Source organism: Artemia franciscana, chromosome 9 (assembly GCF_032884065.1).
Source record: "Artemia franciscana chromosome 9, ASM3288406v1, whole genome shotgun sequence".
NCBI classification, from domain to species: domain Eukaryota; kingdom Metazoa; phylum Arthropoda; class Branchiopoda; order Anostraca; family Artemiidae; genus Artemia; species Artemia franciscana.
In genome coordinates this window covers 16896133-16909971 of record NC_088871.1, presented here as the reverse complement: position 1 = coordinate 16909971, position 13839 = coordinate 16896133, and the positions used below count along the sequence as shown (strand labels likewise).

At 34.9% G+C, this 13839-nt stretch overlaps 1 protein-coding gene across 11 annotated transcripts in view; it reads left to right on the top strand.

The window, feature by feature from the left end:
• Nucleotides 1-13839, top strand: part of LOC136031071 (nuclear protein MDM1-like) — a 195303-nt gene that overhangs the window by 98233 nt on the left and 83231 nt on the right. For 5 of the 11 annotated variants that reach the window (XM_065710319.1, XM_065710318.1, XM_065710317.1 and 2 more), the window contains one exon: nucleotides 10739-10921. The exons of the other annotated variants lie outside the window; for them this stretch is intronic. In XM_065710319.1, the coding sequence (XP_065566391.1) occupies nucleotides 10739-10921 (183 nt within the window). The remainder of the gene's footprint in view (nucleotides 1-10738; nucleotides 10922-13839) is intronic. 11 annotated transcript variants of the gene reach the window in all.

Sequence of the window (13839 nt, the reverse complement as noted above, 5' to 3'; positions counted from 1 at the left end):
TCGAAAATCTTTACCAAGAAAATAATATGGATTCCATCTTGTTAACGAAATTGCTGAAAAACGAACCCTAGGGCAACCATTTATTCAACATTTAAAAAGGGAAAGTCACATGGAAAAAATAAACTCAATTATTAGAAAAATGTTCAAGAAATATCAAACAGTAGCATTTTTGCTTTTTTAGGATTCATCAGTTTTACTAAATGAATTCATGCTGCCTTGACGACCGGTTACAAACAAAGTATAGATATGCTTGAAAAATGCAACCGATACACAATTACTAAATTATACAACTAACAAAATAATCGCAAAAATAAACACGAATAAAGAACAATAAAAAAAGAGATGATAATAAAAATTACTGAATAATAAATATAATTACCGAATTATAAAAATAAAAATATTAATAAAAGAAGAAATACCAAAATTACTTAAGTTGTAGTCTCTCGTCATACCCTCACCAACTACCCGCAAAGATATACTTCTATAACCGGATTTTAAATTGCGGCACACTTTCCGCTTTCTGAATTGAGTCTGGAAAGGTGTTCCAGATCACTGGACCTGTGTGCCTTGCCACATGACTAGAACGAACCGTACTTCTTGGCTCACTTTCCGGGTCTTCAGCATTAGTCGTAGTATATTCGTGATAATATGAATTAAACCGAAACAAATTATTAAAAACATCAGGTGCGAAACCATTCAAACTCTGAAACACAAAAATACCAATCTGACAAATATTCATAATCCTAAGTCTCCTAACAGTCAACTCTGTACTTAAAACTCGTGTATCATATTTACCAATTAGCCTCACTACTTTATTTTTCTGAATCTGTACTTGTTTAAAGTTGCACGTAAAATTACTAGCCCAAATCATACAATTACTAGCCCATAATTTGGACGCAATCAAAGAATGATATAAAAGAACTAAAATATGAGAGGGTAAAAATGTTGAAAAGAAATCCCATGGCCATGCGCTACCTTACATGCAACCAAATCAGGGTGTCTTCTCCGGCTGAGGCTCTGATCGAGAATGAATCGTAGGTATCACACTTCCTCGCACTTCTTTAGTATAAGAACCATTTATTACTATTTCACTGAGAAGATTTGGAGACACACCAGTCTGATTAAGGAGAATATAATTAATCTTTGCCACGTTAATGCTAAGTAAGCTAGTGCCTACAAAATCAATCCAACCTTGCAGAGCTCTGTTTGATTTTTGGACAAATGTTTCTAGAGTCTTCGCTGCCACAACCAGTGCTGTATCATAGACGAAAGATGTCATAGACGCATCAGGAATACAAAACCACATATGTCAACATACACTAAGTACAACACGGGTCCTAATACAGAACCCTGAGAAACTCCACATGAAACAGAAAAAAAGCCTTGAAAACTTCTTTCCTAGAATAACCCTCACTGACTTGCTATTTAAATACGAACTAAACCAATCGAAACATATCCCTTTTACACCCAAATGTCTTAATCTATCTAATAAAATACTGAAAAATGGAATAGAAATATTAGGAATAGACTTGAGATTGCTTAGTTTTTCAAATATTTTTTTATATCATGCATTGAGGCATGAATCGATGCACCCAAAATGTCACTCATGAAGGGTTAAGGAGCACAAAGCCCTGATCAGTAGCGTCAGTTCATGATAATACAGGGGCAGAAGCGCCATTTGGACCAAATCTTGGGGTGGGCATGAACTCCATCTTGCCCCCCCCCCGACTCACTTCGTGTCGCGTAATCATCTAGGCAATGGGCATTTGACAGAACTCGCGAATTTTATTATGTATCTTACCTACTTTCAAAGTTTACAATGATTAACAACAAATAGCGTAAATACCCCAAGGGTCGTCAAGTAATTACGCTCTTTGGTTAATAGGCGTGCAGTAATTTCAAATCAATTGGGCAGAATGGATTATGTTGGACATAATGGATTATTATGGCCGGAAAAGGGCCCTTAGTGGTGGAAGCTTGGGCTCCCTGGTAAATCTGGGGTGGGCATTTGCCCACCCCTGACCCCCCCCCCCCAAATGGCACCTCTGTACAGGGGGTATATATTGTTTTTAATATAGGAGGTACAATTTTCTTGTTTGTATCAAAATTTTCATTGAAAATGGCAAAAAATTAGATTATTCAATGGAAATCACAAAAAGGTGTTTTTTTTTATGTCTATGAAGGGGTGGAGCAAAAATATCAATCGAAGGTAAATCACCCGAGATTGATATCTCTGGTCCATTGATTTAGAAGACAATACTTTAATTAAATATTTTAGTTGATACTTTGGTTTTGTTTGGTTAGATACCATTTAATATAATGCGTTCTGGGGGGGGAGGCTTGATTTCCATAATTCTCTGTTGTTGTTTCCATAATTTTGTTACTATAGTATTTTATTTTCATCCCACTTAGGTAAATATTTCATTAGGTTTAATCTAACTTCACTTCTTGAGTGTGGTGGGTAAAAGAGATAAGTACCTAACATTTTGGGCAGATTTTGTCTCAAAAAGTAAAATAGACTGCTGTAGTTGTAGATTCAATTGGGAGGCGGGGCAAAAACAGCATGTCAGCAATGTTTAAATATAACATTGTAAATATATATATATAAAATAGCAATAAATATATGTATATAATACATATAAATAAATATATAAATAAATATATAATAAATATAAATAAATATATATATAAAATAGCAATCTAACTGTATTGATTCGTGACGTCCTGTTTTTTTTTTAAGACAGAAAAACCGAGCTATTTCTTATAAATGACCTTGACCTGCATTGTTTTTAAACAAATGAGCAGTAGCAACAGAATAGAACATGAAAAGATTATTGTAATAAAATGATGGGTTACTTTACATTTATATTTAAGGATGTCTATATGATGGTGGTCAGGATGTTTTCAGACCAATAAATTATAGTGATTTTTATTCCACACAAATTATAATTCCTCATCCCGCCAACCCCAAATTATGATACAAAAAATTACTTGGAAGCTATTGCAAAAAAAAACAATACATGATATTCAAATGCATATTCAAATCTAGTTTAAATTTTGAATTGCAGTCCAATATTTTAGCCCTTAAGTAAAAAACTTAATTCTAATGCTTCTTTTGCTCTTTATGAAGGTTATTTGTGAGTCACTTATTCATGGTTTTCTTTTTGTTATCCTTTCTGTTTCCTACAGGTTTTCGTAATTTTTCTCTTTTTTTCTGAAGGTGGCTTAACAGGGGTTCTGCCGAAACATCCGTCCTTTTCTTGATTCGTTGATTAATGTGAAGATTGCTTTTCCTTTTTTTTGCTTCATTACAGTTTCCAGATTTCAGGAAATTACGTTGACGGGATCTGGTTCATTTCCCTGAAGACGTCTTAAAATTGATTTTCTGTTACTGCACTATCCTTTATATAGAAATTTTGTTTCTTTATAGAATTCAAAGTACTATGATTACAGACATTTACAAGCTACTCTTGAGTCCTAAATTCTTATGTTATTATGCCGAGCCACACTCTTAATCTGTCTCATAAATTCTGGTCAAAGGTACCCTCAAAAATATTCCTAGGGGAACAAACAATTGTTTCATGAGTGTTTAATTTAATAAAAAAAAGTTTCTAGCCAAAAAAAACTTATATTTTCACGGAATATTAAGAAATTCGGGACCTTTTGTGCATAATTGTTCTTCTAGCAGGAGAGTGGGCTCCAATCCCTTCCTCTGTGGGAAACTTTGGTGTTGGTTTCCATTTCAGTTTGTTTTTGTCACAAAGATTAGTATTTTACTGCATTTTATTCGCTATAGCTCCCAAAATCATTTTATATCCAGTGGCGTCAATGGTGGACCAGGGGGCATGTGCCTTCCTAGATTTTTGCCCACTAGATTTTTTTGCTCTATTAACTTTTGAAAATATCTTTTGGGGAGTTTTCAATGTAAATACTTTTTCTTTGGTATTTTCGTTGAAAAAATGGCAAATGATAAGTTGGCCATTTTTGCCCCCTCCCAATAATGTGGAAAAAACATTATATATCCATGCCCCTTGACTGTCGAGACATGGACCCTTCTTGCCCCCTTCCCTCAAATAAAAATACTGGAGATTCACCCCTGGACATCCCCAAAATTTTTGTGAGCTGACGCCACTACCTAAGCTTTCATGGTCTTTCATTTAAATTTGTTCCTCTCCTAACTGCCAAATTAGTGCCTTGTAAACTCGCTTTCTTGTGAGCTGTCAGTTCCAGCTGTCACGCCATTAAATAAGATTTTTGAAAAAAAACTTTAACACTAATTGTAAGGTCAGAGCAGTATAATTATAAACAAAAATATATAGTCAATTTACTTAAACTCTTCATTAGATTCTTAGGAGACATAATTTGCAATACATTTAATGCAATTAAGCAGCCACATTAACATTGGCTTTCGAGACTAAATAAAATTATTTTACTTTTGAGAAGTTGTTCAATATTAGAATGTATCCAGTCATTAATTGTGTTCATTAAAAACCTAAACATGTAACGGAATAGTATCATAGAGTTTTTCCAACTATACAGAAATTTAAAGCATATAGAAATCTAGTCTTCAAAATGAAACTACAGCATTTTCTTTGTCCTGTCATACAAAGTTTGCAACACAAAATCACGCGATGCTTTTTAAGTGTCAAATGTTATCCGTGAGAACTGAAATGTCGTGAAGTATAAATAAAAAATACTTCAGTTTGTTCGTGCTTATTTGTTGCTTTCAAATGCAGGGAGACAGTTACTACAGCGGGTGTGCTCAATATGTCATGTACATAGCCTGTGTTGTTAATAGCCAAAATGTTTGGGGAAGGAGCAAAATATTTTAGCGACTGGCTGGTCATTTTTACTGACTTTTTTTGTCAATAATTAACATAATGTTTGTTTCGAATACAAAACGTAAAACACTGCACGAGGCGGTAATACTGCTGCATTTACCAACTGAGATTTAGATTTTGGTACATATAATCTCAATATTTTAATGCTGTTTATTTAAACAAATGAAAGCTTTGGCACCATCTGCAAAATCACAACAGGAGTCGGAAAAACTGCTGCGTTTACCGACCAAGTTCAAAATTTCGGTAAATGACATGTCAGTATTTTCGTGGTCTTTATTGAACTGAATGAAGAATTTTACCGACTTATCTTTATACAGAGTGACCAAAAATATTGGGGGGCGTCCCCCTCCCCCCTATAAGTGACGGCTCCGTACATAGGTGGCTAAAGTCTAACCCTGTTGCATCGTGAGATATCATTGCACCAACTAATGAAGCTATCCCGCTTAGTGAGTGTCTGTATGCCTCATTATACAATACGTTTCTTGAAATTGTGACAATTGTTTGGCAGTATCAGAGATTCGTTTGTACTTATGACAAGAGTATTTAAGGATTATTTATTACTTAAAAGTCCCACCAAAGAGTATGGGTAAATTATAAGTTACCCATATAGTTACCCTGATAAGTTACTCATATACGCTAATGCTGCTCTTCGAGTATCACTATTACTTTCAACTTTCGTTAGAATAACCCTTGCCCTCATGATATTTTGCAACCACTAACTCAATATATTGACTCTTGGAAAAAAAAACGAATAAAACGGGGAAAAAAAAACAAGCATCTATAGCCGTTCTTCTTGGGAAAGTATGGAATGTCGTTTTGTGGCGGGTCCTAGCAAGAAGTCTCTGCTACAGAAATCTTTGACATGTTAGCGTATAGAAATCTTTAGTGTATCAGAAATCTTTGGTGTATAATTATATACGCCTGATGCATATAGTTTCCGTCAAAAACCAAGGTTTTTAGAGTTCATGTTCTATTGATAAGGGTCGCTCTTTGCTTACCGTTCGCAATGAACGGTTTTATGTCAGATTTCAGCTCTTGATGCTAACATTTTCATCTAGGATGCTTAAATCATCAGCATAATCTATGTCTAGGAGATTTTTACCTTCCCGTAACTTCCGTGTTCTTCCATTACCACTGCTATGTTCCACAAGACAAAGTCAATCAAAACAGCGGAAAGAACGCAGCCCTGCTTAACTCCAGATTTAACATGCAACCAGCTAATAACCTTATTTCCTACCTTAACCGCGGCAACACTGTTCTCGTACATTTCCAAAATCTCTTTAGTGTATTCATCTGGTACACCATACAGACATCTCCTTCTCTCTATTAAATATCAAACAGTTCGTGGTAACGAACTGTAGTAAGGAGCGACCCGGCTCAATAGTAACCAAAACTCTAAAAAATGGAATTTTGATACCAATAGATACATCAAAAGAATCGCATTTTAATGCTGAATTTAAATATATAAGTTTCATCAAGTTTAATCTTACCCATCAAAAGTTACGAGTCTAAGAAAATTTGCGTTATTTTAGAAAATAGGGGGAAACACTCCCTAAAAGTCATAGAATCTTAACGAATATCACACCATCAGATTCAGCGTATCAGAGAACCCTACTGAAAAGGTTTATATCTACAAAAATGTGGAATTTTGTATTTTTTGCCAGAAGGCAGATCATAGATGCGTGTTTATTTGTTTGTTTGTTTTTTTTTGTTTTTGTTTCTTCCCAGGGTGACCGTATCGATCCAGTTGTCCTAGAATGTTGCGAGAGGGCTCATTCTAACGGAAATGAAAAGTTCAAGTGCCTTTTTTAAGTGATTAAAAAAACTGGAGGGCACCTAGGCCCCCTCCCACGCTAATTATTTTCCCAAAGTCAACGGATCAAAATTCTGAGATAGCCATTTTATTCAGCGTTGTCGAAAAGCCTTATAACTATGTCTTTGGGGACGACTTACTCTCCCACAGTCCCCGTGGGAGGGGCTACAAGTTACAAACTTTGACTAGTTTATTACATATAGTAATACATATAGTACATATAGTTACATATAGTAATGGTTATTGGGAAGTGTACAGGCGTTTTCAGGAGGATTTTTTGGTTGGAGGCAGGGGTTGAGAAGAGGGGGATATGCTGGGGGAACTTTCCATCGAGGAATTTGTCATAGGGGAAGAAAATTTCCATGAAGGGAGCGCAGGATTTACTAGCATTACTTAAAAAAAACAATGAAAAAATAAATATGAAAAAGTTTTTTTCAGCTGGAAGCAAAAAGCAGAATTAAAACTTAAAACGAACAGAAATTATTACCCATATGAGGGGCTCACCTCCTCCTAATACCTCGCTCTTTACGCTAAAGTATTTTTAGTAATTTCAACTATTTATTCTGCGGCTTTTGTGATTCAGGGGTCATTCTTAATGAATTGGGACAAAATAGTGTAAGGAGCGAGGTACTGACGAGGGGGCGAACCCCCTCATATATAAAAACATGAGAATACAAAAGTTCTTTACGTAAGCTAATTTATAAGTTACGTATATCTTTTACTAATAAAAAGGTTCGTAAAAAATTCAAAGTTCTAGTTGCCTTTTTAATTAACCGAAAATCGGAGGGTAACTGGGCTTCCTCCCCCGCTCTTTTTTTCAAAATTATGAGAAAACCACTTAGCCAAAAAAAATATGCAAATTTTGTTTTAATTATTCCTCTGCGGAGAGCCAAAATCAAAACATGCATTGATTCAAAAACGTTCAGAAATGAAATAAAAAAAAAAACAAACAAGTTTTTTTAAACAGAAAGTAAGGAGCGACATTAAAACTTAATACGAACAGAAATTACTTCGTATATGAAAGGGGCTGCTTCCTCATCAACGCCCCGCTCTTTACGCTAAAGTTTTTACTTTTTTAAAAAGAAGAATTGAGAGAAAGAGTCAAACTTTAGGGTAAAGAGCGGGACGTTGATGAGGAAGCAGCCCCTTTCATATATGAAGTAATTTCTGTTCGTTTTAAGTTTTAATGTCGCTCCTTACTTTCAGTTAAAAAAAACTTGTTTTTTTTTATTTTATGAAATAAAAGAACAAGTTTTTTCATCTGAAATTATGGAGTAACATTAAAATTCAAAACAAACGGACATTATTCCAGATATGAAGGGGTTGCTTCCTCCTCAATACCTTGCTCTTCCCGCTAAAGGTTTTTAGCACTTTTCAAAAAGCTTCCTATTTTAATTAAACGGCCCTTGTGTTTCAGGAGTCGTTCTTAAAAAATTGGGACAAACAATCAAACTTTAGTGAAAGAGCTATTTAGGATGAAGGATTTCCATGTCATACGGAATAATATCTATTCGTTTTGAGGTTTAATGTTGCTCCTTACTTTCATTTGAAAAAAAACTTGTTTTTATTTAATTTCTTATCGTTTTTCAAATAATTTCGGAAAATCTGGCTCACCCTCCATGAAAAATATCCTCTTCTCTCTAGAAACTCCTCCGTGGAAAGTTCCTCCCATGTAATCACCCCCTTCCCCATAAAATTCGTCCTGGGCAACTCTATCATCATTTTTGCAGAATGGAAAATTCTCCAGTCTGGAAAATTCTCCTTAGCCTATTTTCATTGGAATAAGACTAAGTTCTAGTCGTTTTTCCGATCTCTCCGGAAACGACTCTTCCTTAGAATTATTTCCCGGAAATCCAAACACAATTGGACAATTCATTGGACAATTCTTGTGAAATATCTCCACATGCAACATTGAGTAGACAAAGAGAAAGTAAGACCAATCAAAAGAATTTCGTGTAGGAATTTTGTCAAATCGCCCAAGGGTAAAATTTCTCCTGGAAAGCTCACCCCCGAAAATTTGCCTCAACGCTAAAAATTATCCCCATGGAAACCCACCCCAAGCCCAAATCCTCCCCATCTGAAAAATATTTGTATATCTCCCAATAAAAAATACTATACGTAAACAATGGGCAAATTTTATGACTTATGGACCTATCTTCAGGGACTGGGAGTCATGTTATCTCCGAAGACATAGTTTTGGGACTTTTTGACTATGTTGAACAAAATGACTATCGCAAAATTTTGGTTGGACAATTTTGAGGAAAAAAGAGCGTGGGAGGGGGGGCTAGTTTCTCCCTAATCTTTTTGGTCACTTAAAAAGGACACTAGAGCCTTTGATTTTCAATCAAGTGAGCCCTCTCTCGTTGTTTTAGGACCATTGTCTCAATACGAAAACCTCTGAGAAAAAAACAAACAAACAAAAACACATAAACCCGCTTCTATTATCTTTCTTCTGGCAAAAAATACAAAATTCCACATTTTTGAAGATAGGAGCTTGAACCCGCTACAACAGGATTCTTTGATACGATGAATCTGATGGTGGATTTTTCAGTTAGATTCTTTGACTCTTGGGGGATATTTCCACCCTTTTTCGAAAATCAGGCAAATTTCTCAGGCTCGTAGCCTTTTATGGGTAACACCAAGCTTAATGAAGCTAATATATTTGGAATCATCATAATAAGCTGATTCCTTTGATATAGTTATTGATATCAAAATTCCATTTCCTAGAGTTTCGGTTGCTATCGCTCCTTACTTAAATTTCGTTTCCAAGAACTGTTGGATAAAGCATTTTCGCTAATATTCCTAGCTGCGTTTCTAGCTTTCTCCTATGATACCATCAGCGACTTTGAAAACAACCTAGTGTTGGTAGAGATGGGAAGAAATTACTGTTGATACAACTTTCAAACCAATTTCCTGTATTTATTGATATGTGTGATTATGAGGCGAATCGTTCATTAAAAAACGATGAAAGTATCTTAACTACTCCAGCCTAGGAGGGCCAGTGGACAAAAATTACCTGGTCTATCACTGTCGTCTAGTCTGCGCTACTGACTGAGTGATCTATTAACAGACTAGTCATAGCCAGTAAGAAATTGAGCTGGAAACAACGAAGAAGAATTTCAAGACAACCGAGTCTATTAAATCCAAGTTATATTAAATGTATTATTTTTTTCATTTTTGTAGAACCAAAAGCGTCTTAATAAAATAAAAATTGAACACTTTGTATTTCAATTACACTTTGCACTCCTAACAAATTTACTACTTAAATATATTTTTATGTAGGAACCTAAATACTTGAAACTTAAGTACATACTTGCAAGTTATTATGTTATAATTAAGAAAAACAAAATGACCTTCGAGCGCGGACGAAACAAATCTTGCGCTCATAATTACCGGTATTTTTTTTTCTTTTTTTTTGTAAGACAATGCATTAAAATAAAAATTTCTAGTCAAAATATCCAGTTATTGACACTTAGTTGAATATACTTTTTATTCTTCGTTACTTGGTAACTATGATTTTGGGTTAGGCAATGAAATGAGCTATTTTGGCTTGAATCTCTGCTTATCGTGAAATTTTAACTTAGACCTAAGTTTCAAACTGAAAGCTTAACTTTTTTTGCACTAGCTTTGGCGAGAGATGAGCGATCAAAAATAGAAACGTATTACTTATTCATTACTTTGTGTTCACCCAAAACGTCTCCCATTCAATTTGTCCTTATTTGAAATACAGTATTATCAGAATTGTCCATATTGCTTAATAGTAACTTCAAACTCATTTTTTTATTTAGGCCAGTAGCCAATTTTTGAAAGTTGGGCTCAAACTCGAAACCATACTCAGGTAAAATGTAATAAAGACCCCACTGAATCTAAGATAAAAAACAAATGTCAAAGAGTTATGTCTTTAATGCATGATTCCAGCAGTATGTCTTGCTAGGCTAGCTTGTATAAAGAACTGTTAAGAGATTTCGTTAAAACTTTAAACTATTTAGCTTTGTAAGGATTCGCCCCTTATCAAAAAATTAGTTCATAAGAAGCTTTAAAGGGTAGTGGCCTAGTGTACTAGTAACGCATGTTCCGTTTTTAGAACGGGTCTCCGTCTATAAAGAATTACGGATCCTTCTGTAAAAGCCATTCCGAAGGACCAAGTCCAAGAATCTCACCTCTGCAACATAGAAAGGCTACTGCTAGTCAAAGGAGTCAGAGAAACTCTTTGGACAGACATCACAGCAGATCGCCCCAGAGAAGCAGGAATACCTCGCCCTTTTCTGTGAGATACTAGTCTTTCTAGTTAACGCAAAACAAAAAAGCTTATTTAAAGTCAAGCCGCGGGTTATTTTCTTGTGTCATCTCAGAAAACAGTGTGTAATAGTAATTTAACGATAGTAATTGTGTGATAATGCCATCTAGTGATCAAATACAGAAATTATGCTGGAATTTTCTAGCTTTTTTTACTAGACTTTCATCCTAAAATCAGAAGAAAAAAAAACAGTAGAATCCTGATCTATTGCAGATAAAATTTTATTAAATTTTTATTCAAAAAATTTTGATCAGTCAATTCTTTCATTAGATTTTTGCTGATATTAGATTAGGGCAAAAGTGTAAGAATACTAGATGTAGGACAGAAAGACTAGGGCATTTTTTTTTTTTATTAATAGAAAATGTTGCAATCCTGGGTCTGTTGTTTTTTTTTTTTTTTTTTTTGTTTTTTTTTGGTGCAAATCAACAAAATATGGAAATGCCATAATTATTGGCAGCAATTTAAAACTGCTAGGAGTTATGTGAGCACGTTGTAATATTTTTCACGGGTGTAGCTAAAAATCATATTTTTTGCAGATCATACTAGATTGATTATTATCAGATGTAGTAGTCCTGCTTGATTTAAGGACTTAATCTTCTCCTCCTTCACCCTACCACTCCCTAAAACTATGATTTAAATAGCTATTGGAGTCGAACAAGTCGTCGCAAAAGTATCACAAGAGACCTGGTGTCCTTTTGTGGCATAACAAGATTTATAGTTGATACAGTGAGAAAGATCGGAAAAATTCAAAAACTAAGATTCTAGAGAGACATTTCCTGAAATACTCCGAATCTGACATTAAACACGAACAGAAATTAAATACAAAACCTAGTTTTGTCAAGTGATAGTAAAGAGCAACGTTGAAACTAAAACACGAGTTATCCGGTATATGTGGGAGGCTGCCGCCCACCACAGTCCCTTACTCTTTAAGTCAAAGTATTAGTTTTTCTCTCTCAAAGCCTTAGGAAAGAATGTCCAAGGCAAAAGTAATTTGGACAAAAAGATTTTTTTTTCTATCACAGTGCTTCGAGAATGAAAGACTATTCATTTATATCTCCATTAAATAAAATTATTTTCAATCAAAAGCCTTTAAAGGTAATCGCTAAATAATATTCTTTCTATTATCAGCCTAATAAATAAGAACCGGAAGCTCGGCGGCATCGCCACCAGGCCCCGGCACTCTGCGCGTGGTTGCCTTCTGTATATGGATTTTAATTGTCGCTTAATCTTCTAACCACAGACAACTTGAGTCTTTTCTTGATGCCCTGATGTCATCACAGGTTTGATACAGCCACCCTCGGAAAAATACAAATTCTTTCTTAAAATTGTGACCTATTTAGATCGTTTTTGTGTCCATAAATGTCAATTTGTCAGTTTTAAGAAGAAAATAAACTATGTAGCCAATTTTGAGGCCACGTCCTGTCATTGCTACGTGACAGACTCCAAGCTTGTTTATATTGATTCTCATTGTCAATTATCTTGTAACAGCAGACAATATGAGCCTCTTTTTCATGTCTTGGCATCACCATAAGTTTGAAACAACCACCAGCGGAAAAATACAAATTCTTCCTTGAAGTTGTGACCTTTTTAGATCTTCTTTACTGGCCACAAATGTCAATATGACAGTTAAGAAAAATACTATGTAGCGATTTTGAAGTGGGCCCTGGCACTCAGCAAGTGTTAAGCTTCTATATATTGATTCTTGTTGTAAGTAGCAACCTCCAAACCTCCCAGGGAGAACAGACAACGCTAAAGGTTCCCAATGACCTGTAATAAGGAGCTGCGTTGTTTATGACATTTTTTTTAGATTTTACTGGGTTTTGCGCCACATTTTGTTGTCGTCGAGAGTCGTGATGGCGTGGCTCTTATATCGTAATATGTCTTTTGTTCTTCAATTTCGTTATTGACTCCTTCTGATTGTTGCAGTCGCTTTTCTTCTAACGCTACATTTTTTTTCATTCCGTTTTTAACACGTTCTCATAAATCGCTTTCTCGCGATTGCTTGTAATTCTCACTACCGCTTATTTTAGCCAGATGATATCTCAGTTGGTTCAATAGAATTATCATTTGTTGCAATTGCAAATTTTCGTTTTTTGGGTCTTCCTATAGGCATTATATAACTGTTTGCGTTAAAAACTGCAAACTTGCAGGTGCTTATTCTGTCGTATCTCTCTTTTTATCATATAAGTGAATTCAATCTAAAAAAATAAAATTTCTTTCAAAATTTTCAAGCATTTATCTAGTTTCATTCAAAAAACTGTAATTTTTGACGAGACGCCATAAATATTTTTGTACTTTAATAATATATTCAGAGATTCAGAACTAAGAACTAACATAAAATAACATTTATTTAAAAACTAAAATTTCACATACTTTTAAGTCCAATGCAATACTGATGTATACAAAAATGACATCACTGACATGAATATTTTTTTTTTCCAAAATTCAGATTCTTAACAAATTTTCTCAAAATTCTGTTCTATCCTAGATTGTTTTTGCAGGCAAGAATGTCTACGTGTATCATGTCTTCTAAGTACCGGCGACCTTGCTTTTTACTTTCATTTTTGACACACTCTATTTCTCGCTTTCGCATATATTCTAACCGCCTGCGTTGTATCAGATTAACGACGCTTCTTGACTACTAAGGTCCCTGCGTCGGCCCTGCTTTTGCTCTTCATTTTCGTTTTTGAAACGTTTTGATACTCGCTGTTGCATATCTTCTAACCGCATTTGTGTTTCTTCTTCTTCTTTTTGAATTTCGATTGCTTCAGACAATTTAGCAATGCCATTGGCTTTAGCTGGCCGAACTGACCTTGTCGCAACTGAAGGTCCATAGCGTGAGTGGAGACTTTTATGTTGGTTCATGACGTCATGGCAAAAAATATTTA